At 36.8% G+C, this 26,251-nt stretch overlaps 4 protein-coding genes and 1 non-coding gene across 9 annotated transcripts; 3 read left to right on the forward strand and 2 right to left on the reverse strand.

Annotated features, from left to right (window-relative positions):
• Positions 1 to 315: 315 nt before the first annotated feature.
• Positions 316 to 3,453, reverse strand: LOC140771930 (protein GET1). Of its 2 annotated transcripts, none has more exons than XM_073113780.1 (7): positions 3,262 to 3,453; positions 2,845 to 2,924; positions 2,650 to 2,720; positions 2,486 to 2,556; positions 2,323 to 2,404; positions 1,349 to 1,393; positions 316 to 518 (listed from the first exon to the last, which is right to left on the reverse strand). In XM_073113780.1, exons 1-7 carry the CDS (start codon positions 3,349 to 3,351, stop codon positions 463 to 465), a joined length of 495 nt encoding a protein of 164 aa, XP_072969881.1. In that variant the 5' UTR covers positions 3,352 to 3,453; the 3' UTR covers positions 316 to 462. The 2 variants fall into 2 exon arrangements, with proteins under 2 accessions (XP_072969881.1, XP_072969873.1); XM_073113772.1 differs by having other exon boundaries at positions 1,349 to 1,398; positions 3,262 to 3,450.
• A 630-nt stretch (positions 3,454 to 4,083) lies between these two features.
• On the forward strand, positions 4,084 to 5,762 carry LOC140771133 (HMG1/2-like protein). The gene is made up of 8 exons (XM_073112549.1): positions 4,084 to 4,235; positions 4,310 to 4,367; positions 4,507 to 4,623; positions 4,722 to 4,779; positions 4,881 to 4,925; positions 5,077 to 5,157; positions 5,272 to 5,367; positions 5,470 to 5,762. The coding sequence occupies exons 2-8, from the start codon at positions 4,318 to 4,320 to the stop codon at positions 5,488 to 5,490; spliced, it is 468 nt and encodes a 155-aa protein (XP_072968650.1). The 5' UTR covers positions 4,084 to 4,235; positions 4,310 to 4,317; the 3' UTR covers positions 5,491 to 5,762.
• Positions 5,763 to 6,898: 1,136 nt separating this feature from the next.
• TRNAT-CGU (transfer RNA threonine (anticodon CGU)) lies at positions 6,899 to 6,970 on the forward strand. Its single transcript has one exon. It is a non-coding gene; the product is annotated as a tRNA-Thr (tRNA).
• Positions 6,971 to 11,316: 4,346 nt separating this feature from the next.
• On the forward strand, positions 11,317 to 13,994 carry LOC140777110 (WUSCHEL-related homeobox 8-like). Its single transcript, XM_073121019.1, has 3 exons — positions 11,317 to 12,046; positions 12,919 to 13,446; positions 13,559 to 13,994. Exons 1-3 carry the CDS (start codon positions 11,845 to 11,847, stop codon positions 13,642 to 13,644), a joined length of 816 nt encoding a protein of 271 aa, XP_072977120.1. The 5' UTR covers positions 11,317 to 11,844; the 3' UTR covers positions 13,645 to 13,994.
• A 123-nt stretch (positions 13,995 to 14,117) lies between these two features.
• Positions 14,118 to 25,358, reverse strand: LOC140777082 (uncharacterized). 4 transcript variants are annotated; one of them, XM_073120992.1, is made up of 29 exons: positions 24,925 to 25,358; positions 24,760 to 24,838; positions 24,586 to 24,661; positions 24,117 to 24,181; positions 23,991 to 24,035; positions 23,798 to 23,898; positions 23,553 to 23,694; positions 23,249 to 23,310; positions 23,090 to 23,169; positions 22,948 to 23,018; positions 22,214 to 22,301; positions 22,014 to 22,086; positions 21,850 to 21,945; positions 20,780 to 20,888; positions 20,138 to 20,231; positions 19,101 to 19,184; positions 18,859 to 19,015; positions 18,525 to 18,718; positions 18,232 to 18,276; positions 17,975 to 18,003; positions 17,772 to 17,893; positions 17,406 to 17,453; positions 16,932 to 17,056; positions 16,479 to 16,852; positions 15,443 to 16,391; positions 15,321 to 15,374; positions 15,009 to 15,126; positions 14,773 to 14,929; positions 14,118 to 14,664 (listed from the first exon to the last, which is right to left on the reverse strand). In XM_073120992.1, exons 1-27 carry the CDS (start codon positions 25,265 to 25,267, stop codon positions 15,076 to 15,078), a joined length of 3,756 nt encoding a protein of 1,251 aa, XP_072977093.1. In that variant the 5' UTR covers positions 25,268 to 25,358; the 3' UTR covers positions 14,118 to 14,664; positions 14,773 to 14,929; positions 15,009 to 15,075. The 4 variants fall into 4 exon arrangements, with proteins under 4 accessions (XP_072977093.1, XP_072977108.1, XP_072977101.1 ...); XM_073121007.1 differs by having other exon boundaries at positions 14,118 to 14,929; positions 16,479 to 16,846; XM_073121000.1 differs by having other exon boundaries at positions 14,118 to 14,926.
• Between the last annotated feature and the right edge of the window lie 893 nt (positions 25,359 to 26,251).

Genomic DNA, 26,251 nt, shown 5'->3' on the forward strand with positions numbered 1-26,251 from the left:
TTGAGGTAACTCCAAATCACTCATCTTCAAATAATGGCAATAGTAACTTTTCAACAAAATTGCATTTCATAATAGAACAAGAAGTACCAAGTATATGTCGATGGTGCCAATCACTGAAAATGAAGTAAAGAAAAACTAATGGATGATCAATTAGGCAGACAAGAAAACAAGCTCTCTTTTCTCATTTTATGAGGTTCTGCAAGATTGCATCCTCTATAAATTCCTGACGACAACGCACAACCAATTCAATTCCTTTGGAGTAACAGATCATTAGTTGACTGAAGCACAATAAATCTATTCTATGATAGATGCATGGAGATGATGGCACAATAAGTGATAAACACAAAACTTTTAGCGTTGCATAGCAACAGTAAACCAAAATTGGAGTCAAAAGTTACAACTACATGTTCCTCATTGGAGAGTTTGCGGATCTACACATGAAAGAAGCTTTTCGAGAGCTTTTCACACAAGAACTTGCTGGCTCGAGAAGTCAAAACTAGCCATGGTATTATTCCAACCTGCATAAACATCAGTGAGACAATAAGGTGTAATAAATAAGACAAAAGGTTTAATATTCCATTAATTTCTCTCCTAATCTAACGGTTCACAAAGTATAATACTTTAAAAAAATTAACCAGAAGTACCGTTAGTATGACCTGAAATACCGGTCTCTACCTCCAAAGTGGCAAAATAATTTTATTTTATTTTATTCCAATTTACACGTTATGTTTGTAATATATATAATTAGCCCCATGTTTTACAAATATTTAATTAAACATAGGGCTCAATTTGTAAATATATTAAAACAAATCAAATTAAAAGGAAATTCCTCATAAATGGCACTCTATATTTTGACAATATTACAAATAAAACTTCTTTTATTATTATTATTATTATTAGTAGTAGTAGTAGTAGTATTAGTATTAGTATTAGTATTTACAAATAGGACCCTCTATTTGCTAAAAAAATATGGTGCACTGTGTGTTTGGACTAACCGTCATACGAGTCAGCTTGAACGGAGTCCAAATTGGTAGGAAATGAAGAGCTCTACTTATAAATAATAAAATATAAGAATTTATTTGTAAGAGAGTCAAAATGTAGGGTGCTATTTATAATTTTCTCTTAAATTTATTATAGATGTATAGAAAGGTGAATCCACACCCCATTTATTGATAATTTTCAAAATCCTAACAATCCTATCTCGTAACCAGATTATCTGTTATACCCTTGATTTATCAATGGATTGAAATTTCTTTTAATAAATAATTGGTTCATATCATTGCTCAATAAACAATAAATGATTTATAACGTTCATGACAAATTGTAATTGAGATGAGTTATATCTTACCATGACTTGGCCACTGGTAGCATCTCCAGCTCTCCAAGAAAATATCTTCCCTGACAGAAAACATTAACTAAGAGTTAATTCTTGAAGCAAATGTAAGTATGGAAACGACATGGCAGATAACTTTAAGAAAGTGACCTTAAGAAGAGAACTTCCTCTAGAATAATACAAAGCAAAGTGTAGATACAACAAAAGTAGGAAGATTTAAGTGTTATCTATATCAATAAACAACAATGCTGAATGCGCAAAATGGCAAAGTAGAATTCCTGTGTAAACAAGTGTTAGCAGTAGATGCAAGGAACATAAAGGTCCTACTGTGCCTACAAATCACAGTAAGCCAGCTCAGTTGAAGGATGTCCTGCTAAACCATCTAGGAAACTAACCTGACTATGACTAAAGAGACAATGTCATAGCAAGTGCAATGCTTATGCAAAGTCCCTAGAATCCTCAACAAATAATACCTCGTAATACCAATTATTATGTACTTCTCATTGCTCTCATGTTCAGTAAGAAACTTTGTACAATATCAAGACACTGGAAATCAAGAGCAACAGTTTGTCATTTTCTTTCTCAATTGATACTAACAGCACCATTTTAGGGATACTACTAATTGATTGAGTTATCGAATTGTTACAATTGTTTAATTGATTGTTTTGCAAAACTTTATTTTCAAAGTCTCTATTTCAAAATTATATTGGAATACAATAATTAGTAATAACCATTCAATCAAACAGTTATACACTCAGATTTCTGCAGAAATTTGCTAGAGGCGATTGCTACGAGGCAAGAGCCATGTCGTAAATGCTTTGGAAGTAGGGTCCAAGCTTATCCAGAGACTATCTAATTCACACTACACCATAGTGTAGCCTAGTCATATTAAAGCAAGTATATATTAAATGAGATATTCAATAAGTAAGCACAAGCAGTGTAAAATAGTTTCTATGTGGTGATAAAATGGAAGGCTTGTTGGTATATACCAAAAGGCTGCAAGAGATGTTGAGGAACTGCCGCGACAGGAATACTCCAGAACAACCAAATGAGTCCCGCATAAATTAGTACCTATTGTAGCCATCCAGTGAAATGTTCTTTGATATTGTCAGATGAAAGAGCACAAAAAACATCACATACACGAAGATATACCTTAGATATCATTAGAACTCTCGCATACGAATCATATGACCACTTCTTCTCCTTCTTTTCCTCCTCCTGATCTGTAGAACAAGTAGCAAGTGAATAAAAGAAAAATCTGACAAGAAACAAATAATAAAAAGAGGGCAGAATTAACATTTGAGATTTAGGCATACTTCTTACTAATTCTTTCTCTTTAGCAGCAGCCAACCGTCTAAGTTTTGCAGCCTGAGCAAATGTTGAGGGCCTGCAACCAGAAAGAGAGAACCTACCGCGTCATAAAGATGTAATTAAAACATTCCTAGGTCACAGATGGATAAAGAAAAGGTAATAATCACATCAACTTTATCAAATTCGATTGAATTGCTCACGTCGACAAGGAGCTAGCCTCTTTCAAAAGTTTGTTGATTTCTTCCCGCAGTCGACGTTGTTCGCCACTTCTTGATCCCCTCTGAAATATATAATGTATACGACTCTTAGTAAGAGAACAATCAATAATGCTAATAGAAGGAAAGATTGTAGCATCTTCTAATCACTTCTTTCATCATGAAATCATCTACGATATCACGAGATTCATCACGTCCCGCTACACCAAAATTCCTAAACCATCAGGAAATTAATGTTTACAGGCGCTGAAATTTCTGCATGGATATATGCCTTGCAAATGATACTAATCCAAACATACCTTACACAAATCAGCCTTGCAGATGATAAATTCACACTAATCACTTTGAAGATAGAAGAAAAGAGTAAAGTTAATTTGTGCCAAAGAAACAAAAAGCGATCACCTTTTTGACGAACTCGAGGAGTCGATCGAGGAGATGTAGAGCGGCGACGAGGAGGAAGATGGAGAGAGGCGAAAGGAATCCACCGCCCATGGTTGCAGAGCTGGGATTTCCTACGGGGCCGTCTAGTTCTTAGCTGAGGATTCCATGGGCTACCTTCCCTCGTAATCCCAAATTAGATTTGATTCTGGCCCAAATCACAAATTCACATTGGGCTTAACTGTTAGAATTTAATTGGGCTTAGTACGATAATTTAAGGCTTAGTAAATAATTAATCCAACAATAATTCTCTCCCAGAAAAATAAGGTTTTCTTGCATGTAGACCCTGCTAAAATATTTTATTTGTATTTATACTTTGGATTCCAAAGTCGATTCTGAAGGGTATATATGTAAGTATAAACTTTTAACGGGTATAAATATAAATGAGAGATTTCAGAAGGGTATAAATGCAAAACCAAAGCATTCTATTTTAACACCGCAATAAGAAACGTGGGGTGGCCAATGGAACATTATCACGAGGGACGGATTCGTAATTCCATCAAATATAGGTGCATAATAAAATTATACCCCTACCCACCCTTCCCAGCTGCTTGAGATGCGGCCCCACCCTTTCCCAGGCTTCTCTATCCTCTATCCTCAAAACTACGAGAGCGAGAAAGCACACAAAGGAAACACATAGAGAGGAGAGAGTGAGAGGTATTACTATTGTCGAATGGCACGCCATCACACGGATCGCTGACGTGGCGTCACAATTTCAAATCCCGCCCAAACTTCCCTTTCGTCTATCGCCGACCGTTGGATATTTGATTCAATTCCCATTCCCACCCCTCACCCCTCTATTCTCTCCTTTCTTATCCCTCTCTCTCTGTCTGTTCCACTCTCTTATTCGCGACGACTATTAGCTGTCTCTCTTTCTCTCTCTCTTGTCCCCCCTTTCCCTTTCTACCCTGGAGGCCAACCCGAACGCTAATTCGCAGGTAAGACCCCGTAATCTGCGTGATCCCGCTCGATTTCTGGCGGTTTTCTCACGGATCCGGTCGATTCTTCGCAGTTCTCGCGATGAAGGGAGGGAAATCGAAGTCCGACAAGGCGAACAAGGCTGATAACAAGTTTGTCTCCGATCTTTTGCTATTTTCTTTCTAATTTTTTAGATTTGCTACTGCTTTGACCGGTGCGTGATCGGATCTGGTGTTTGGAGATGTTTTCGTGTCTTAATTTTTGTTATTTTGTGGCTTGATCTGTTTGAAGGCTTTCCGTCAAGAGGAAGGCGGCCGAGAAGCCGAGCAAGAAGCCGGTGAAGAAGGGAAAGGCCGGGAAGGATCCGAACAAGCCTAAGAGGCCTCCGAGTGCCTTCTTTGTCTTTATGTGAGTTTGTGATCTCCTCTTTTAATATTGTGGTATTTTTAATCTGGATGTATTATAAACTTTATTCTCTCTTTTGTTTTTTTGTCAACGATAAATAGGGAAGATTTCAGGAAGCAATTTAAGGAGAAGAACCCTAACAATAAACTTGTCTCAGTTGTAAGAGCTCTTTCTATCTATCTTACCGTTAATTTTGTTTGCTAAATATTCCATTTTTTTTACAATTAATATGTATTTTTCCTACATATCAACAATATTAGGTTGGGAAAGCTGGAGGTGATAAATGGAAATCCTTGTCTGAGGCCGTGAGTATCTCTTTTTTTCTTTTTCCCTTTCTTTTTTCTTCCTCTTTCAGATAGTATTAGTCACTATGCTCTCATGATTCAGGCATTCTTTTCTCTTTTCCCCTCTAATTTCGTTTTAAAGGCAGCCTTTTTGGGGAATTATTGAATACAGGAGAAGGCTCCTTTTGTTGCTAAGGCCAATAAACTCAAGTCCGAATACACCAAAATCCTTACAGCATACTACAACAAGCAGGTTGATTTGAGTGAACTACATCCATCTTTTGATCTGAAAAGAATCTTAGATATCATAGCTATTTGGTAACATGAATTACTAAAATGATCATATTTATCTTGCTTGATGAAACAGTCTGAGGGTGGGAACAGTAATGCTGATGATGAAGAGGAATCTGACAAGTCCAAGTCTGAGATTAATGATGATGATGATGAAGAAGGAAGCGAGGAGGTGTTAAACTTTTAATCTCCCCATTTCTGTCTTTTATTTATAAAAGAAACATCCAGTATATTGCTGTTCTAAATGTTTGTTTTTGGTTGTCCTATTCCTTAGGAAGAGGAGGAGGATGACTAAGTCTAACATGGACATGGAAGAAGAAAAAGACAGTGAATGAAGTCATCTTACATTTCATTTTTTCCCCCCTTTAGCTTATAACTTTTGCTGGAAATGAAAAGCCTTAAAAGTGGGATTAGCTTACTTAATTACTGTAGAAATCGGAGACCATTTTGTCAGCCATGTGGCTGGACAGAGAGTGGCTTTGTCTCTGCCATCCACCTCCACATGTACTTAATTTTCTTTTGTAAGTGCTGATCTGATTTAAAAAGGCATATATCTGTCTCTAATTACTTGTTTCTGTTTTGATCTTTTATTTTCATAGGCTCTTGTTCTAAAAAATGATTCAATACGTTTAGGTGATATGATTTGATTAGTTTGATTGCAAAATCTATCCTATAATATTTTATAGAACTTATTGCTGTGATGTCCATCTGAAGGGGAAAGAGTTTGAAATATTAGAATGTTGTCTGGCCTTGCTGTATTATTTTTCTGGCTTATTTTTGGTGCTTTTGGTTGGGATTGTGAAATGTGATTGATTGTGCTCAAGCTATTCATGTGAATATCTTTTCTTGTGGATTGTGGAATTCAAGGATAAACTGTTGTCTTGTGTGCATACAAGGAATATGCTGCTTGATCTATTTATCCCTGATGCAATATTATAGTGTCCTTAAGAGCATGCAGCATAAGTTTTGGAGGGAATAGAGTCTGCTGCATATTATCTATGGGGTTAGTTTGGTGTTGGAATAAAGTGGGTATGTAACCACAAAGGCCTCTGCTTTTGACTATATTGTTGTGGGCTGATGCACTGCAGTTTATTAACATGGCCTGGTTTGTATTTTGACCAAGAACTTTCATAAGGTAAGTGAGCCCTTCAGTGACTGTTTTGAGATTGAAAAGCACAGGGGCAATATGATGATCCTTTAACTATCTTATGTTTATTAATTAGCAGACCCTCATCAGACTGGAAAAAGGGAGATTTGCTCCACATCCTATAAGTGAGAGAGTTAGGCAAATAGTTGATGTTCTTGATTAGTTGTTACTTAAATATATGACAGTGAGGTAAGTGATCTGGAAAGTTAAAACTGGGACTTGTCTCAATTACCGAACTGAGGCATCTGCACAATGCCTAGATAATTTCCCTTGCCTTCGTGTCCCAAAGAAATAGATGTTAAAAGACATTTTCTAGTAGGATGAGTTACATTAACAACTTTTATATTGCAAACTTTACACTAAAAAGGGAAGTGATCTTAAATCACATGTTTGTGCAACACCCTAGTAGCTCAGAGGCAATCAAATAAAACTAAATATAATTAGCCAACTTAGATAAAATATAAAAGATTCTAAACTTAACCTTACTTAAGTGATCATAAATATTCTATTCTTATATAATATTAAAATATAATTTGTTAACCAAATGTTAATAACAGCTTCCGTAGCATAGTGGTAGTGCGTTCGCTTCGTAAGCGAAAGGTCGCGAGTTCGATCCTCGCCGGGAGCTTTCCTTCCTTTCTTTTCTTTTTAATAATAATTGTTGCAAGGCCCAAGTAACTCAAAACTAGGCTATGTTTAATTTTCTAAATTTGGCCCAAGGCCCAATAAGATCCAATCTAATGACACTTGTAGCAGCCACTCTTCTATTCCTCCTTTCCCCAATATTCTAATTATATTCTTAAACCGATGGCCCCCACAGCTTAATTGCACTGAGCAAGTAGGCAGATTACAATAATAATAAAGAGAGGATTTAAGGGGAATAATTAGGTCATTAGCCAACTAATTTGTCTCCTAAGCTAATCCCTTTTTGCGATATAGACCGCACCTAACTTAAAAATTGGCCAATGGTGGTGACTACGCGGCGGCACATGGCATGTTGGAGTACTTTTAAGCACACCATCCTTAATTTGATCAAAAGCTACTTTCTTGTTCTCATTATCCACTATTTTTTTAATTTCATTTCATTCTATTTTATAATAATCTTAGAGATAATATAATTCTTCTCCTTATTTTTTAATATAATTCGCTGAATAAATTCAGCCGCAGGTAAACATATCCACATGCAACACGTGTCAGGGTTTTTATCGCCTCTTTTTTAGAAAATGATTTTAATTACATCTGGATCCTTTAAATTTATTGATTATTTTCATTTATACTCGATGGATTCTATTCCGAAAACATTAAATAACTATCTTAATCTTAATTTTTCTCTTTCTTTTCTCTTAAAAAATTTAGTCTTCGCACGACAATATTCAATAATAAAGACATTTGGAAGAGTATAATGAATCTAGACTTAAAACAAGTTCGAATAAATTACGATGCATTATTATTATTATTATTATTTGTGATAGTAATGCTAAGATTGTGAGAGGTACTTCAACCATGGTTGGGTGATTTAAGATCTCAAGCAAAGAAAGAAGATGGTAGGTAGAAGAGCAACAAAACAAGTGTGAGCAGGAAAATGGATAGTAGAGTTTAAATTCAACGGCATACCTAATGCCACATACAAAGTCAAACGACTCATGATGGCCTTTATAGTTTATACCTATTAAGTTCTTAGATAAATCCCTAAACTCTTTTTCTTCTATGGAAGGGACTTGAGCCTAAATTTATCATCTTAGCCAAAGTCTTCTTCTATTTCTTTAATTTAATTATTTTTTTCCCCATTCCATACCCTACCTTATAAGTTTTTATTTCAGTCTATATCTTTCTATTATTTTTAATTATTACTTTTTTAAATATAAATTATATATGTTTTTAAAAAAAAAGGCAACTTGGGATGGTTTAAGATGCTTTTAGGATTTTATTTAAAATATAAATGTAAAAGGATAGAGTGTATAATATAATAGACACATAAATTATATTTAATATTTTGATTTATAATAATGGACTCTGGCGTACACCACCACGTATATATAAGTTGTATGCGTTTTATTATAACATCGCAACTATACAAACTATATATACTTAATTTTATATGTTAAATTGAAAAATCTCATATAAATGAGAGTATGAAATGAAAAAAAAAAATCCTATATTTTTAATATATATATATATATATATATATATATATATATATATATATATATATATTGTAAGTAAGCATATGGTTATCTATGGAGATAACAAAGAAATGAACCATGTGGATGTTGGCAAAGATAAGTATGGCTGACCCTAGGAATTCTAGGTCAGTTGGAACCTTAGAGAAAATTTTAGATGCATGCATGTCTACCTTGAAGATATACAAGGATATATATATATATATATATATAAACAACTTAACATTATAACTTTTATAATGCCTAACAGAAATAAGGCACCAATCCACATGCAAGCCCTAATGGCTACTTTGGAATTATACAAGCCTAAAACATAAGAATACTTAAGACCTAGGTCAATAGAAAACTAGACATTAGGGTATATTATTTGGACTTCACTCTAATTATATAATGCACCAAAGCTAGGTTAGTGGTGTGTATAGTCCAAAGTTGGTTGGTGATTCATCTTATAAATAAGTTTTGGTACTCATGACAAAACTATGAGTGATTGTGATATTTGAAATTTATCTAGTATTTGATTGGATTGTAGAATATGGATAGTTCACTTGCTATAGAGAGGAGAAATAAAATTTTAGGTAAGGACAAAGTTAGGAGGGAAACTAATGGTGGAGGCATTGAATCTTCTCACTCTATAAACTAAAAGGAACATTGTCTTGTTCTTCTCTATAGTCATATGCCTTTCCATTACAAATTTATAAGAAAATATGATTGTCATCTTCAAACCTGAATATTATGTAATATTAAGCTTGTCTCCTGCCTAGAGTCATCTTTAGGTTGGTTGATGACATATTTTTAAATTTGGGCACCACATGCTACATTCATAGTAAAAGAATAAAGAGATTTATTCTTCTTACATAAGAAGATTTTATATGTGTTATTATTTTTTTTATTGATAATAGCTCGTGAACCGAATAATATGCGCATCTATCCTAATTACAATGCCCAATGAGTAATAATCTAAGTCTCGAAGAATAGTATCTTAGTTCAATCGATATCATTGAAATTTATATTTGAGAATACTCGTATAGTATGAGCATCTTTAACTATTTGAGCACAATCCTATTGGCCGGTATTATCCCGGTGGTTATCAGCGTTTTCTTTTATTTGGTTGAAATTATGAAAAATATGCAAAAATGATCTTAGATAAAACACAAATAAATGTAATAGATTAATTTGGTACAGTGCCCTTGTAGTGTATCTCATTATGACTTTGGTTCACCACCTACTCAATTGTCCATTAGGGTATCAATTCATCTTGATATCAATTTGGAAGGCATGCACATGCATTGCCCATTTGGGCTTTTTGGTGGCAAGTGCATAGAGTCATAGAAGACATCATATCAACTCATACCTAGTCAAAAAGCTAAGGAAGGACACAAACACACACCCTTTTGCAGTGCTTTGAATAATTACCAAATGCTTCACCATCTCCTGCAGAGCCCTCAGCTTAAAGAAGAGGACCCTGGCTGTGTCTAGATTTTGGAGTCATGGAAAACTTCCAAAGTTTAAGATCTTTTCAAAGGAGGAAAGTTTTATTGATAAAGGACAAAGAATATCTTTTTTTTCTTCTTATCATACTTCTTGATAGGTTTTTTTTTTAGCATGAATGAATGAATGTACTTAAGAGAGGACTGAGTTTGGAGGAACTTTGTTGGATCTATTCCATCTTCTACTAAAATTTTAGGTCTCAAATCTTTGGATGATATGGAAGCAAAGAAACATTAAGAAAACAACCAAGAACCGTGGTCGACTAATGCATGACTATGCCAAGTCGGAAGGTAGGATGTCTAAGATGTCAAGAATTATGGGGGATTAGATAGAAGCCAATCAAGATGGCCTAAGGTCGATGTGGATGGAGCTTACCCAAAAATAGACTACCAAAGCGGCGTCAGTGCAATTCTTAGGGCGACGAATAGGTTTTCTTTCAGCCGTGGTTTGGAAAATAATCCCGGGAGAGTTTACATTGCATGTTGAAGTTTAGGCCCTTAGGCTGGGATTGTGGCTGATTAAAGAGCATAACCGGTTGGTAATTGAGTCGAATTCCCCAGAGTTGGTCTAGATCATGAAAAAAGAGCTAAGTTAGTTGCCTTTGGAGGTCAGGGGGTTTAGTTACTGAGTGTTGTTCCTTGGTTGGCTCTTTTGTTCATATATCAATATATCATGTCCTATGGGATGAGAATTGAGCAAGTAAACAGGTAAGACCGAGGCTCATTGTATTTTGTGGGATTCGACCGGCCAGTATTCTCTATGTACATGCATCGCTCCTCTTCCCCAATGGCACGTGCAACATGTCTGTTCGCAGCTCCCTTTTCAACAAAAAGAAAATTAGAGTCATAAGAGAGGTAGTAATTATAAGGGAGTGTAATATGAACATCAAATATTCTTTATGACTCGTTCACTAGTTGTTTTTCTAAATTTAACTTTTTTTAATTTATAATAATGAACTCTGGTTGGTATGCACATAATATTAATTTGAAACAAAATAAGTTCGGATATAGAATTTACAAGATACGGGTTATTTTGTTAATGATCTAGAAAATCCCTTGAATTAGTGGGGCTGGTTATCTCTAATTAAGCTCTAATTGGGGAGCAGGGGACAGGGGGTAGGGGGGGGGGTGGGGGCTGGCCTAAGTTTGTAAGGAAAGAAAGCAAAAGAAATGCTATGATATGGACTTTCTTTCCATGGCGAGAGAAATCGAAGGCTTGACCCCAACGTCACGCACCAACACCAAGCAGTTGGAATCCCATCACATCGACATAAAATCCAACACACTCTTCACTCAATAATCATGAGATTAGATTGATTTGAACCCAAAAAATCGCCAGCCAACGACCCCAATATCCCACCACCTCTTTCTCTCTCAGTCTCTCTCTCATCTCCTTCCCTTTCGTCTTTCCTCGTCGTGGCATCGGCATAGACTACGATACGACCAATCCTCTCGGTAACTAATATAGTAAAGATTAAGTTACCAAAGGAGCAGAGAGAGAGAGAGAGAGAGAGAGAGAGAGAGAGAGAGAGAGAGAGAGAGAGAGTAAAGGCCACGCGTGCTGTTTCGCTTCTTTCCTTTTGTACTTGGGTCTCTCTTCCCTCTCTTTTTTTCCTCCGTTCCCTTTCTCAGTTCGCAACCCTGCCATTGCTGCTGCTTGCCTCTCTGAGTCGAAAACCGATAGGAACAGAGCCAAGTACAGGATGGTTCTCAAAAAGTTGCGATTTTGATGCGTCTCTCGCGCGAGCAGCGTAGGAAGAGAGCCCGGGACGAGATGGGTCCGCGAAAGGTGGGGTTTTGAGGAAGAGAGGAAGGTAAGGTAGTAGAGAATAGAGATGGAGTTGGGCGAGGAGAGAGGCGAAGGAGGCGGTGGAGGAGAAGGGGAAGCCATGGGGGAAGGGGGGGTTCTTTACGTCAAGGTGATGACCGACGAGCAAATGGAGGTGCTTCGCAAGCAGATCTCCATCTACGCCACCATCTGCGAGCAGCTCGTCGAGATGCACAAGGCCGTCATGGCCCAGAGGGATTCGATCGCAGGTGAGACACCTCCTCCTCCCACATTTACTCCTGGAATTCGGTGTGTTACTATCCCTTAGATATGCTATTTTTGACAATTTCCCCTGCTCGAATTCCTTTTTGTTTGTGGATTTCGATCGTGATTTATACTCTTCTTTGACGAGTTAATGACTGGATTTAGTTGGATCATGCAAGAAGAAAAAGAGGAAAAGCAAAACAGGGCAGATCAATAGGATACTGTTCAATGTGGAGAGTTGGTGATTGAGGCCTCATTAAATTTAAGTTTGTAACTGCCCCGGTGGAAGTTATGATCATTAAATGACTCAAGATTCTCCTCGGGGGGCATTTACTCACACCCTGTTAGAAACCCTAACGCATTGAATCTGATAGAATTTAGATTCGTATCTTCGTCAGTTCAATTCCCTTGTTTGGAAAATCACCTTTTATATACGTAGACCTCCATGAAATTATATTAGGATTTTATGAATATTATTCTGATCTTCTACCCTTTCTATCATTGTTGCTCTTTGATGAGCTCCTATTTCAATATGGTTCTCTCTTCTAGACATCTGAATCTTATGCAAGTTTGATAGATGAGGCAAGATATTCTAGCTATAATTTTGTTGCAAACTATAGATTGTCTTAAGCTATGACTTTATCTGAATCTTATGCATATGGAGACATATATCGTCTGTTTCAATCTCGAGTTCACCTCCGGAACACTTGGCATGCTACTTTACCTTAAATTCATGTCTCTCCAGTGTTTGGATGAAGAAGTGAACAATCTAAGTCCTGTTCTCCTCTATGTGTATGCTAATTATGTATATCCTCATGATCTTGACTCTAGATGTGGTTTGTTAGTATCCTCTGTGCTTATTCGCTTGCTATTCTAGGAATGAGGCTTGGGAACCTCTACTGTGATCCTCTAATGACGCCTGGGGGCCATAAGATTACTGCAAGACAGCGATGGACACCCACGCCGATGCAACTGCAAATTCTTGAGAGTATATTTGATCAAGGGAATGGAACACCGAGCAAGCAAAAGATAAAGGAGATAACACTCGAACTCTCGCAGCATGGCCAGATCTCCGAAACAAATGTGTATAACTGGTTCCAGAATAGAAGAGCTCGATCGAAGCGGAAGCAGACTGCTGTATTACCAAATAACACCGAGTCTGAAATTGAGGCGGATGACGAATCCCCAACTGAAAAGAAACCAAAAGCGACGAACGCTCCTTATGAAAGCATGCCTCTCAGGATGGATGATCTTTCAATTCCTTGTGCCGAAATGAACTCGGAAGGGCGTCATCTTGAACCAGAGACTAATAGAATTCAAGGCATCTATGCATCTGATAATAGTTCAAAGTCTTCAGGCAGTCCAGGTCAAATGCCTTTCTATGAGAATATGCTGTCAACCCCGAGTACGTTTGCTAAACTCAAATGTCCTCTCTTTTGTCTTTTTGATTGAATTAAATATCCACTAGATAATGCGTTTGGAAGATGATTTTTTCAGTTTTGAGGTGATTAATGCAGGAATGGATCACATAATGGGAAAGATGGAATTTTCTGGAAGCTTTTGCCATTTTCGGCCCGGAGAAAGCTATGACATGTTTGGATGAGAATTCTACTTGGGCCTGATCAAAGCGCTGAAAAATTAGCAAGAACTAAAAGAGTTTTCTTTCAGAGAACAGTAAATGCTTGGTTCATCTTAGTGGATTTTTCTGCTGTACAAGTGTGTGAGAAATTGTGGGGCATCTTCAAAGTTAGGTCTATTACGTCCTAATGCAATGCATTGTTCATGAGCTTTTTAATTTCGTTCCTTACATCTCTCTCACCGAGATAGATCATCAGATTGAGAACTTCATTCTTGCCACTGAAGTTATTCTTCTTCTACACTGGTTTTATTTTGGCTTATGCTCTCTGGATGAAGATTGAGCATAGTATAATAAAAACAAGCTAGTGGTCTTCACTCTATCCCACATGCCCGAATGATGGCAAGGATGATCAATGTTCCTAAATAAGTACTGAGAACATAGCCTGGAAAATGAGGATGGCAATATTTAAATGTTCTATTAGCTACTGATGTGGAGTGACATGTGGGACAGTTTGGCAGGCTATTACTTAATTATGCGTGTCCATTACCACCGCCACCACCCCTATGCCTTTCTGAATACTATCAGGGAATTCAAGCAAAACAAGAATTTTACAACCAAACAAAAGCTTCTTTTAAGCAAAAATAACTCAGAATATTTGAGAATTATACTTGACAACATGTCAGCAAGTTATTTCATAGTAAAGAGCCTAAAGATTTACCATACGAACAAGCTTTTGCAAAAGATTTAGACTCTTGGTTCCACTGTTGCTTCCAGCAATCCAGTGGTAAGGCAGAGGAGCAGAATGTTAACTGTGAGGGCATTGACTGGGATAAGACTGAACAAATTTGGCTTCACACCATCTTACAGGCTCAGATGAAAAATAAAGGCAATACTGCATCTCATGCGCAGATGACTGGCCCTGCTATTATTCTGGGTCGTATCCTAAAACTTGAATAAATTGACAATAACCCAGAATGTCCAAAATAACTCGGCTTCTTTTTAACCCATATCTCCTAAATTTAAGTGGGCACAATTGTGATGTTCCTGTTGTAATATGTACAGTAATTATGAGTCGAATACTTGACAGCGTTCAGGTTCATGTACAATATATCTCATGCCAAATTGCAACCGGAATGATACCTCACTAATTACCTGTATGATAGTGGTGAAATTCTTCCTACTAGTCATAGTTCATGTTTGGCTGTAAATAACCTTAATTACACCGAAGGAAGAAGCTCTGGAAGATCACATTGCTTATCTGCTTTGATAATAAAGACCGCTTTCATCCTTTTTTTGGTAGTTTGGGCTGCTGATAAAAGAAATAATATGTTTAGTGAGCAAGTGGTTGGATGAATAGGTATACTAGTACAGAAGGATAACAAACTAACCTTTGCTTTTCTTGTGATCAAGAACCCAGAATCCTGAAGCTCTGCATTGGATGCATATTTCTCGATCTCAATCACGTTTACCTTGCGAAGTCATATCTATGAAATTGGGCTGTTTATCCTACAGAGATAAACAATGGACACTTAAAAGTCATCTCAGAAATCTTTTTCTTTAGAGATAAGATTATCTTGCAATATAACTCCAGCTACAATTACATTGTCTATGTTACATCATCTCAATCTGCAAACTCATAACTTAAATACTAAATAAAACAACCAATACGCCAAGTATCAATTACCATGGGCAAAACATACCTTTCTGCTTGATTGTTGATCAATTATATCCAAATAATCAGCATAAAAGAGCACCTTCATAAGAAACAGAAGCAAATTAGTTTAGATTTAAGCAACTACTAAGTAGTAATCTACTAGACTACCTTGTTTAATAAATGGACATTTGATGCATCAGCTGCCATAATTTGCACCCCAAGGGAAGTGTCGCAGGTGGTACAGAATGGACAGGTCACTATCCGGAACACACATCCATCCTCCTCACACCAGACGTCATGCAGTGCAACACCTTCATTGCTGCATCTGTTAAAGATGCGCTGGTCAACAGATGATGTATCACAGACTACAGTATAAACACTTTCCCGTGGCATCCTGGAAAGATCATCTGACAAACAGATACTTGGGGTTCCACTTTTCAAAACATATGTCAAATAAGCTTTCGACAATGAAGTCAGACTACATGGAACGATAAAATTATGTTTAGGTAACCCTAGCGGGATTTTGCAGCGCAAGCAACAAATATGGAGGTTCTTTAGCATAAACTGCTCAAAGAAAGGTAATGTACCAGAACTTCCATCGAGGAACATTTGAATTAGTTTTCGATTCTTCCGTCCTGAACAATTGGTTAGAGAAGGTAATTCAGATTCTCTACCAGTATCTCGAGATATACTGCTGTTGACACGATCAACACCACATAAAGAATCTACACCAGGTGAATTGAAGTGATTCATATATGTACAACGAGTCAGCTGTGAACCTATCGACTTTCTTCTTTTCTGGAAGTGAGAATCTACGCTCTTATTTAAAGATGATTCCTGTCCAGAATTGCAGAAATCCACGGAAGCAACTCTTTCAGGAGTGACTGCTGAGATACATGCTTCATCAGAAAGATTTCCATTAGAAGAGGTAGCCGAGAGTGAAAAGGCCGGTCTGTCCAAGCACTGATTGCAGGAATTTGCCACTTCAGCAAATAAGTTTTCAGCCTCAGGAATTTCCCTCGGTATAGTGACTTGATCTGTTACTGTAGTGTGTTCAACTATCAGAGATGGATGCAAGCTGTTTTCAGAAGTTGCTGCATAGGTTGCCTCCAGATATCTGCATTAGCTATAGAGCTCGTTTAAAATAACGTAAAGGAGAAATAAAGTGAAAGGAATAACGAATTACACAACTAGATGAGATTACCTTGAATGCCGGTGGGTATCATTCTCCAAATTGATATAATCTCTGTAGTTTCTCAAGACTTCATCATTTGTCTTGAGAAATGTTTTAACGTCTAGCTGGCACTGAGATTTTAGAGAGAGTGGGGCTTCCTTAGCTACTGTAGTTGACTTCGACTGTTTAGGCTTTGTAGCTGATTCATTATCAGGGATCATCTTCTTCCTATTCTGATGATCGAGCTTCTTTACTTTCTGATTCTTCTTCTGTGGGATTCCCTCAATTGAGAAACTTGGCTCTGACCATGGTAATGTTCTCTTGTTACTATCACATGGGAGTACATCTATTGGCAGTTCGTCCTTAGTTGCACTAGCACCCTTGCTTTCTGCATTAGCCTGTGTCTGTGGACGTATCAATTTCTAGCACAATCTTACCAGCATTTAAAATTGCAAGAAACATTGATAGTATTGACTATCAGACCTCAACATTTTGGAAGAAGGTTTGCAACCCATCTATTGTTTCCTCAAAGCTTCCATAGTGCCTGATTGAGTTCCTAAGCCACTTTGAAATATATGTGAGATTCCTCTCCTCCTTGTACCGCTCATCTGCATTCATATTATGATAATCACAAACACAAAGATGATGACAAAGTTCAACAAGACTAAAGCATGATAGGTCTGCACTTAAAGTTATTACTACGAAGATATAAAATCTACCGCATGCCACTGTCATAGAAGTGTTATAGGAGATACACAATTTATTTTACAGTCTACTTACATGATATTAATGATCAGAGGTAACAGTGTCAATTGAAAGCTTTATGGTTAATACTTAACACAATATTACATAACTTCCAATGCTTGAATTTAAGTATATCTAGATTCTTTTGAGGGGAATAATTGCCTAAAAATCTTTGGTACTGTAGAAAAATTGATCTCACATTAAGATTCATACCAATTAATATTATTGCTCCATAGTCAAACCTATGTCGAATGCAGCGACCTACAAAATAAAGGAACATTAGCAATATATTTTTAGAGAAGATGCAGAATTCAATGTAACGTTTCCTTGTTTTTTAAGAAGCCATATCAACATGTGCTGTTTCCATATCCTATGTCCATGACTCCATGTCCATGCTCCAAAGTAAATAAGAACAAGCAAACTAGGAAGTAGGAACCTCATTTGGTTCATCTCTATGGTATGGGCAAAAAGCCATTATTCACTGTCTGCCTACTATTCTATAGTTTCATGAAATTCATAGCAGAGGATAACAACATGAGTAGAAACCCAACTAAAAAATGAGATTAGAGTGTCACTTGCCAGCAGCTTGGTTCAGAGTACGAAATGCTTGATGGCAGTACCATTCGCTCCCGCTTAAAAGACCTTTAGATGATTTGTGAGTGTCATTATATCTCTTCTTCAGTGTGACTTGAATGTCATTTCTGATTCAACCCAAATACATAAGGGATGAATACATAAAACTCTATATTTTTTTGAAGAAATTACCCAAAGGGAGAGCTTACTTGTTTGGAAATGGAATACCAACAATCACCTTAGCTCAGTCAAGGAATTCACGCTAGACACTACAAACAGATATTTGCTAATGAACTATGAAGGCAAAATAATACATCAAATTATTATTATTATAAAACTGATTACCAGATAGAATATTTAGTAAAAGATCAACTACCAGAGGTTTGTAGTTGGCATTACGTGGAATAAAATTTAATATAAGGGGCAAGAAAAGAACATCGAAAGTTATTAAGCATATGAAGGATACAACCACTCTGGCATTTTCATCAGAGAAGTCAATCCCTTCTGATACCTGTGAAGTAAAACTACGAAATCAAGAAGTAATCATATATGTGAAAATAAATAGGCCTCAGAAAGAAAAAAAAGAACAACCAAAATAGGAGCTAAATTTGTTTTACTATCTAAAGTACTTAGAGTAAAAGCAGACTAGCATGCCAAACAGCCTTGCTTAACTGAAAAAATTAAATAATAATCATCGAATGCTTCCAAAAGCCAATGAATGCAAAAGAACAGTAAAGTAACATCTAAATTTTTCACCACCTTTCCTCGACAAACTGCAAGTAAAGTAGCTCCTCTCTTAACATGATTTTGTGATGAACCCTTGGTACTAGGACTTTTGAAGATTCGTTTTGAACCACCTCTCATTTTTCCAGTGACAGCTTTATTTTTCCCAAGAATTGCATTGTAGTAGCCTTTTAGAACAGGTTCAAATTCTTCAGTATTTCCTCTCGGCTCTGCAAACAAGAAATCTAAGTGATCAGAAAAGATCAATGAACTGTGCTAAAATCTTTTTCGGTATCATCTGAACCACAAAAAGAAGAGTCTAGAGTGGGATAATGTAGTATGGGATTTGCCATCTTTAGCAGCTTCTTACCAACAAAAACAGGCTTTGCAGCATTCAATCGTGACCATTGACCTGTCTGACACCAACGTGCACGCAGCTTGTCCAACAACTTATAACTTGGGAAGAATACAAGAGCACCACCGGGAACAATCCCACATATTTCTTCTAAAGTAGTTCCAAGTGCATCCTTCAGAAATATCAGCACTCAATCAGTTAAGCCTAATCAAAATTCAAAACTAAAATGAAAGCAGATGTATTCACTCCACCGATACCTGGAAAGCATATCCATCCGCAGTTCTGTAGCTGGCATTTAACTGACTATTTGCAGGACCAGACGAGATCACGGCAGCCCAAAGCTGTAAAATATAATTGCTTAAAGAGAAAAGAATGGATACAGGACATCAAAATGGACTACAATTATAAAGGCCATCCATGCCAGTGAAATCTCAACTGCTTCAAATTTGACATTCTGTTGCATGTTACTTTACAAACTTACAAAGTTTTAGCTTCTTGACTAATATTTCATCATTTGATGAACACACCAAAGTATTGGCACCGTGCATGCCCTCTAATTCTAATAACTTCCTCATCAAGGACAACATTGTACACATTTTAATTGCCAGATTGATATGCTCCACCATATCCATGGACTAGGTTTCAGGAGACAGTTGATGAAAATTTGGTAGAAGGCTAGAAGCCGACGGAGGTTAAGATTTGCCCTTTTTGCTGGAAGGATTGGCTCATTGGCTAGGGTTGGATGAACATTCACGAGGAAATTGGGAAGGTCGCATGAAACAAACGTCATTTTTACTATAGGGCCGAGCCATCTTTTTAGTTCTGCTGTTTTCTAATCATCAGCTCCGCCAAACCAAGCAACTCCTCTCAAGTCTCAATCCTGATCTCTACTCTTAATAGGGGTGGCGGGCAGATCAGGGCAGGTCAATTTTGAGTTCGGTAAAGTCCTGTGAGCTTGTATTAACTGATTTATAATGAATCCAATTTAGGAAAGAAAATAAAATGCTAGGAATAGATTCCAATAAATTGACCAAGAATTACGAAAGGCAACTATTACCTCCATCCAGCTCTCCATTGTAACATTGCACACTTAGGCATGCTTCTGATTTATATTTAATTGATACATCTATAATGACCTGCTGGGTTTTAGGGTAGCACAGCAATAGCCAACACATGTATCATTATATCATCTCATAGGTTTGCCAATCAATTTCGGAGATTGCCAACCTAATCCTATCGTACGAGCATGGGATGAAGGAAACTAGAGAAGCCTTACAGAAAACAATGGATTTACCTGTGATTCAACATCAATCACGTGTGGAGCTTCGAAGCAAGATTCAAACTGCACTCCAAGCTCGGATGCAAAAGAGCCCATTGGAGAGAGCGTCCTGCGTCAGGAGAGAGATGTGTAACACCAGTAGGTTTGCAAGAGTTATCGAAAATCTTTACGTCAAACTACAAGTCACACCATTGAAAGAGAAAGCCCACTTAATTGATCTATATCATCATTCGTAAACAAACATTGACTTATGGTTTATAAAGCAGCTGAAACATGGTGTTAAGCTGAGACAGTTCATTTTGGCAGGTTTGATAATTTGTTGGTTTGCACTACTGCAGATGTTGAAGTCCATCAAAACATGAGGAAAAAAATAAAGAGAAATATTTAAAGCATGTAATGGTTGCCTCAATGCCCATGAAACATTTAGCAGTAACTGAGCAAAGCTTTGAGTTAAACTGGCTTGATGTACAAGAAACATATTACTTCTGATACTGAATTATTGACATTTCCAGCCAAAAGACCCTGCACATCTTCATCATATTACGGCAATATTTTTCTCTTGTTTTAGTGTTATGTAGATACAATAGAACGTAATTAGGAGAACAGCTACCCCAGAGTCTCTTCTTTTTTGGCAAGCAAAACAAAAAAGATACTCACCCAGACGTAAGGATTACAGAAAGAGAAAGATTTGCAATCTCTCGGAAAACAACAGCAGGATTTAGACACCACAAACTCATAGTGCATTTCCAGCCAGCTGCAGTATTACCTGCAGATAATGCCATTTTTTCAAATATTATGAATAAGAAGTGCTAATGAGTGACATTGGAAATGTTAAACAGAAGAATATGCGAAAGGTAAAATGGTAAATTAAATGGTGGACAAACTCTCTTGGTATTATTTAAATATTTCACATCGATGAAGTTGGACGTATATAGGAGTTGGAAGAAAATGTATGCAATAAACAAACTTATGCTGGGCAAATCCCTAAGCTGATATAGTTTGTCTGTGGATAAAGAGCTTAGATGAGAGATAACTAAGACTATGATAAGTGCATCATAATCATAAGATGTGATCAAATAGAAAAGTGGTTAGGGTTGCAATGAACGGGGTTCATCAACTGCTCAAACTTGACTTACCATAAGCTCACTACTAAGCTGGAATACAAAAACAAGGTCAAGAATTCTGATTAGGCTCAGCTTGGTTTTGGAGGTTGTGCTGGGTAAAAAGCCAAACTCGAGCACAAGTTTCAGAGTCAAGTACGAGCTCCTTTCTAAGTTTAATAAGCCCAAACATTCCAAGCTAAGCCTAATAAATTATTATCCATCACTGCGTCCTGTTTGTAGCCCTTGAAGTCAAGTAAAATTCTTTTGGTTCATTATGTTCTTTATACTAATCAGTTACTGACTTCTTGTAATGCAGGCCATTCATCAACATATATGATAGGATAAAATGATCAAATGGCAGAAGAAAGAAACTGATAGAAATTTCAATAGCTCATCCCGAGCTGCAAAAATCTGCTAAGCTGACAGATAAGCACCTTTTTACAAGTGGACATTTGTTTATGTGTGGCTTGTGTCACCATTCTGACTACTTAAGGTATTATGTAAAAGTATAAATCATTTTATTCACAAAGAACTTCCATCATTCTAGTGATAACAATCAGAATTTCCTGAAAGTATAGCTCAACAAATCAAAATGTATAAGAAGGCAGACCAACTGTTACTTACTGTCATCTCTTTTAACATATCGCTGCAATGCAAGTTGGTAATCAGATGAATGGCAGCCAGTCCCAGAGAAGAAGTAGCTAAGTGAGGAAAATATTTCTGCACGTTATGATGAGAAGTGTTATCATAATATAAGTTAGATATTGAGAACTTAAAATAGCAACTACCTTCCAGTGTGATAGCTGAGATGCCACTTAAATGAGCTACATCTGACTCCGCATCTGAAGCAGCTTTAACTGCCTTGAAGAACAAATATTCTGCTTTAATTTACAGTAAAAGGGCACACCAACAACTTAAATGCTTTCAGGGCAATTCTGATATTGGATAGACTACATGTTATAAGCAAAATGATACTTTTAGTAAGCACCTTAGTGGCACATTCTTGCAAAATTGGAAACAACTGTTGAGTAATTCCGGCATGTTGAAGTTCTCTCATAGCTTTATCACCAGTCCAACTGGGGGATCAAAAGTATCCGAAAATAAATAGATGATTGCATCTTAATGTCAAACCAAATTATTTTTCAGAATAAGTCAATATTTAAGAAATGAATATAAAAAATAACCAAATCAACCAAAGAAAGCATAGTCTACTAGGTCATTATGGTTATCTTTCTATTATCATCCAGCATTTGAAGGATCGGTAGATAATTTCTGTATACATAGAAGAAAATGACTGACTATAGTTTTGTTTTACAGTACAGAGATGTTCCACTGCTGATTTAGTTCCCGCCCCAGGACTTATTTCTTTATAATTTTAGCAAGGCAAGCATAAAGAGATAACCACAGTATTATTTGTGGAAAGCAATTCAAACAATAGCAATCTAGTAAAACATAAGCCAAAGAAAATGATACCACTGTTCCAGCCCAAATGTAGTTCACTATATAATCAGCAGCTTTTTATGTTGATCATACTATGAGATTAAAATAATGAGCACTAAGTGTCTTTTTAGTTTTATTTGGATTTTGCATTATGATCTGAGACACCAATAAAGGCTCCAGTTGAAAGGGCAGTATTACAGCCCATGCTCAATTCAATCAAAAGTCTCGAAGTAGAAAAGCTAAAGCATTAGTGACAAGCAAAAAGAAGCAGTTTCCACTTACTATGAAGAGTAATGCTCAAACTCTGTCTTCTGCAGGTTGTCTTTCCTGCCAGCTATCCAACTTATAAGTCCCTGTATAATTCATATAATTTAGTGTGAAATAGAGAGTCAGTTAACTAGCCAACAGATTCCCTCATAAGTACCTGAATCACGTCATATAAGGGTTGGTATATCATTGCAACACTGTCATCCGAGCATAATTGCCCTAGTTCCGTTTCCAGTGCTTTGATAAAATGACAGCAAGCATCAGATTAGGTTCTGCAAGAGGTTAAAAAATAAGAAGTTCATGTAAAACAACTTACTGCAAAGAACCTCTTCATCAACATCTAGACTGCCAGCATCACGTGCCATGTCTTCTATGTTGCTGCCAAAACAAAAAGGAAATAGTATGGGGTCAATTTAACCTTCTCAGAAAATGCCAAGAATTGTGGCAATAGTCCAACTGCATGATGTTTTCTCCAAGCAGTAGGAAAACTAAAAGATTTTGAACTTATAAAGAACTAGAAAGTTCTTTTACAGGTCATGTGTTATCTTGCAAATATATTATGACTAGTTATTTGAAGGCTATGGAGCAAATCTTGCATAAAGAGAAACATAATGACATACTGGGCCTCATCAAGAATAACAATGGATCCCTTTATATCAACATCCATAGCCCTCCGAACAATTGGATTTACAATGTAGCTGTATGGGGAGAAAACTATTTGAGCCTCAGCTGCCATAGTTTGTGCAGCAAAATAGGCACACCCTACATTAAAGAAAAGAAGATAAAGATTTAGCACTGATGTCATAAGATTAGATCTCACTTTGTATACCTCACCAAAAAAAAAAACAAATAACAAGAAGCAGACCTTTTACAGTTCGACCAACTTTGACAAGATCTTCGATATCATGAACTTCATGGGATCCACCTTTCTGAAGTGAAGGATGAGCTTTAACTTTATGTGCATTCCTGTTTCATCCAGCACAGGGTTGTTTGTCACATTGGAATAAAAAAATGGCATATTTAATTAATCACTCATTTGCTCTTAAGAGGAAACTTACTTGAATTCAAGACAACCTAGACCGGCATCCTTTAGGAGCAATTTACTGGAAACAAAATAGCACATTACAGTGAAAAAAAAAATGTAATGGACAAAGAAAAAGGAGAGCCCAGATTAGATCCACTACCATTGTTCATCCACTTTCTCACTCGAACAGACATGTTTATTGGTGCAGTAATGCTTTCTTGAGGCCTATTATGAACAGTTGAAAAGAAAATTAAGTCAATCCTAGTCACAGGAAGTTTCAAAGTTTAAACACCCCATAAAGCATCATTGCGTGAAGACTAGGTGGCTTCTTTCTTGGATGAAGGAGAAAAAAAATCTAGTAATGCTAATCAGAGTTAAGGCATCATTGAGCTATATTAACCGGACAAAGGAATCATTAGTTATATAGATAACAAGTGGATAAGTGATGAGGATACCCGTACTACGTGCAGAGAAATATATATTTCTTACCACCATTATCAGGTAAAACAGTTAAGGAAAAAATTTACTCAACATTTACAAAAACTATTACTACATATGCAGATATAAGAATGAAAGACAATTTCTAATATCTTCCATGGACCTTTAGACAACTGCATGATAGGACTTACAAGAATAGCCATTGGTACTCTATACGATGTCTTCCTGTACTCCCGAATCACCTGGCTTATCTGAGAGTGCGTCCTCCTATTATCACCAAATTATCCACCGATTAAGAATTAAATAACTCGTTCAAAGAACAACAGACAGAACAAATACCCTAACGGAAATAGCAACACTCTCACGAGGCATAATAAATAGTAGGCATCGTCAGCTTCCTCTGCGCCCTAGCACTTGTAGCCTGTGGAGCCTGCTCCGTATTCCCTACCATTCAACACAGCGTTCATGATCCAACCTTCGATCTTGACCAAGAAACCATGAATTTGGCAAGATACGAGATTTTTACTTACGAGATGGCTCGGGTTCGGGGACAAATCCACCGCCGTGGAGGAGAGGATCATGATCCGACTGGATTAGGGGATTCGGGGAAGGAGAGGTCTGGGGGCGGCGTTGCTGGTGTTGTTGCCAAGCGAGGGCGGAGCAAAGGAGGGAGAGAGATTTGCCGGTGCCGGTAGGAGACTCGAGGAGGGCGTGGCAGTGGCCGTTGCGGCGTGCGCGATCGAGGGTGGAGATGACGCGGCCCATGAAGGCGAGCTGGGAGCCGTAGGGCTTGTAGGGGAACTCCACCGGAACGCCGCCGATCTGGTAGACGTTGGGCGGTTTTGAAGTAGGGTTAGGGTTTGGGGCGGCCATGGTTTGGAGCGGAAGAGAGGGTGGAGTGAGGGTGACGATGTCGGTGGGAACGGAGGAGGAAGAGGAACTAGAAAATGGTAGATGTTGGCGGGAAAATTGTTGAAGTAGTTCTGTTTCGATTTCAATTTTACCGCCATGGTTAGATGTGCTCCATGGTCAGTCCTACTTCGTGGGCCTGGTGGGCTAGAATGCTCTCCAGACCTTGTATTTTATTTTTATTATCATTGACACCTCATAAAAATTATCATATATACACCTTGCATTTTGTTTCTATTGTAATTCACATACTATTTATATGAATAGTTATCATTGGAAACCTCTACCCTAGTAGAAGTTATCAAAATAGAAATATACTTTTACTCTTAAAAATAAAAAGTTCCTAAAATACTCTTACATAGACTTTTAAAACTAGTTTAATTTATTTTTACTTTTACTGAAAGAAACTTATGCAAGAGCAAACGGTGACCAAAGAGGAGAGAGAGGAACTGGAATGGGGAGAGAGGTTGGGGGAATAGGAGGGAGAAAAGAGAGGAATAACGAGGATAAAAGATAGGGTGAGGTAAGAGGGAGAAAATAGCAAATAAAATATTTTCAAAAATTATTTAACTAATATTTAAAAATTATTAAAATTACTAAAAAATAATATAGCATTACGTGGGCTTCAAAGAAGAAAAAAAATTAATAAAAGGTAAGATTATATTATTATTTAAAATAAAATATTAACTTTATATTATTTAGAAAAATAAATAATAAAAATAATCGTTGCGGGCTTACATGCATTATAAGCCCATTTGCGAGTTTATATCCATAAGCTCGCAAACAAGACATACAAGCCTACAAATTAATAATTAGCTTTATTATTATAAAAATAATAATATTTTTAACTCTATCATCAAAAGTTAAAAAGCATTTTCGTCTATTAATTTTATATATTATTTATTTTTCTCCAAAACTAATATAATTTTTACCTTTTTAAATCACATC

This window comes from Typha angustifolia, chromosome 2, assembly GCF_048772165.1.
Source record: "Typha angustifolia cultivar Huaian chromosome 2, ASM4877216v1, whole genome shotgun sequence".
Lineage (NCBI taxonomy): Eukaryota > Viridiplantae > Streptophyta > Magnoliopsida > Poales > Typhaceae > Typha > Typha angustifolia.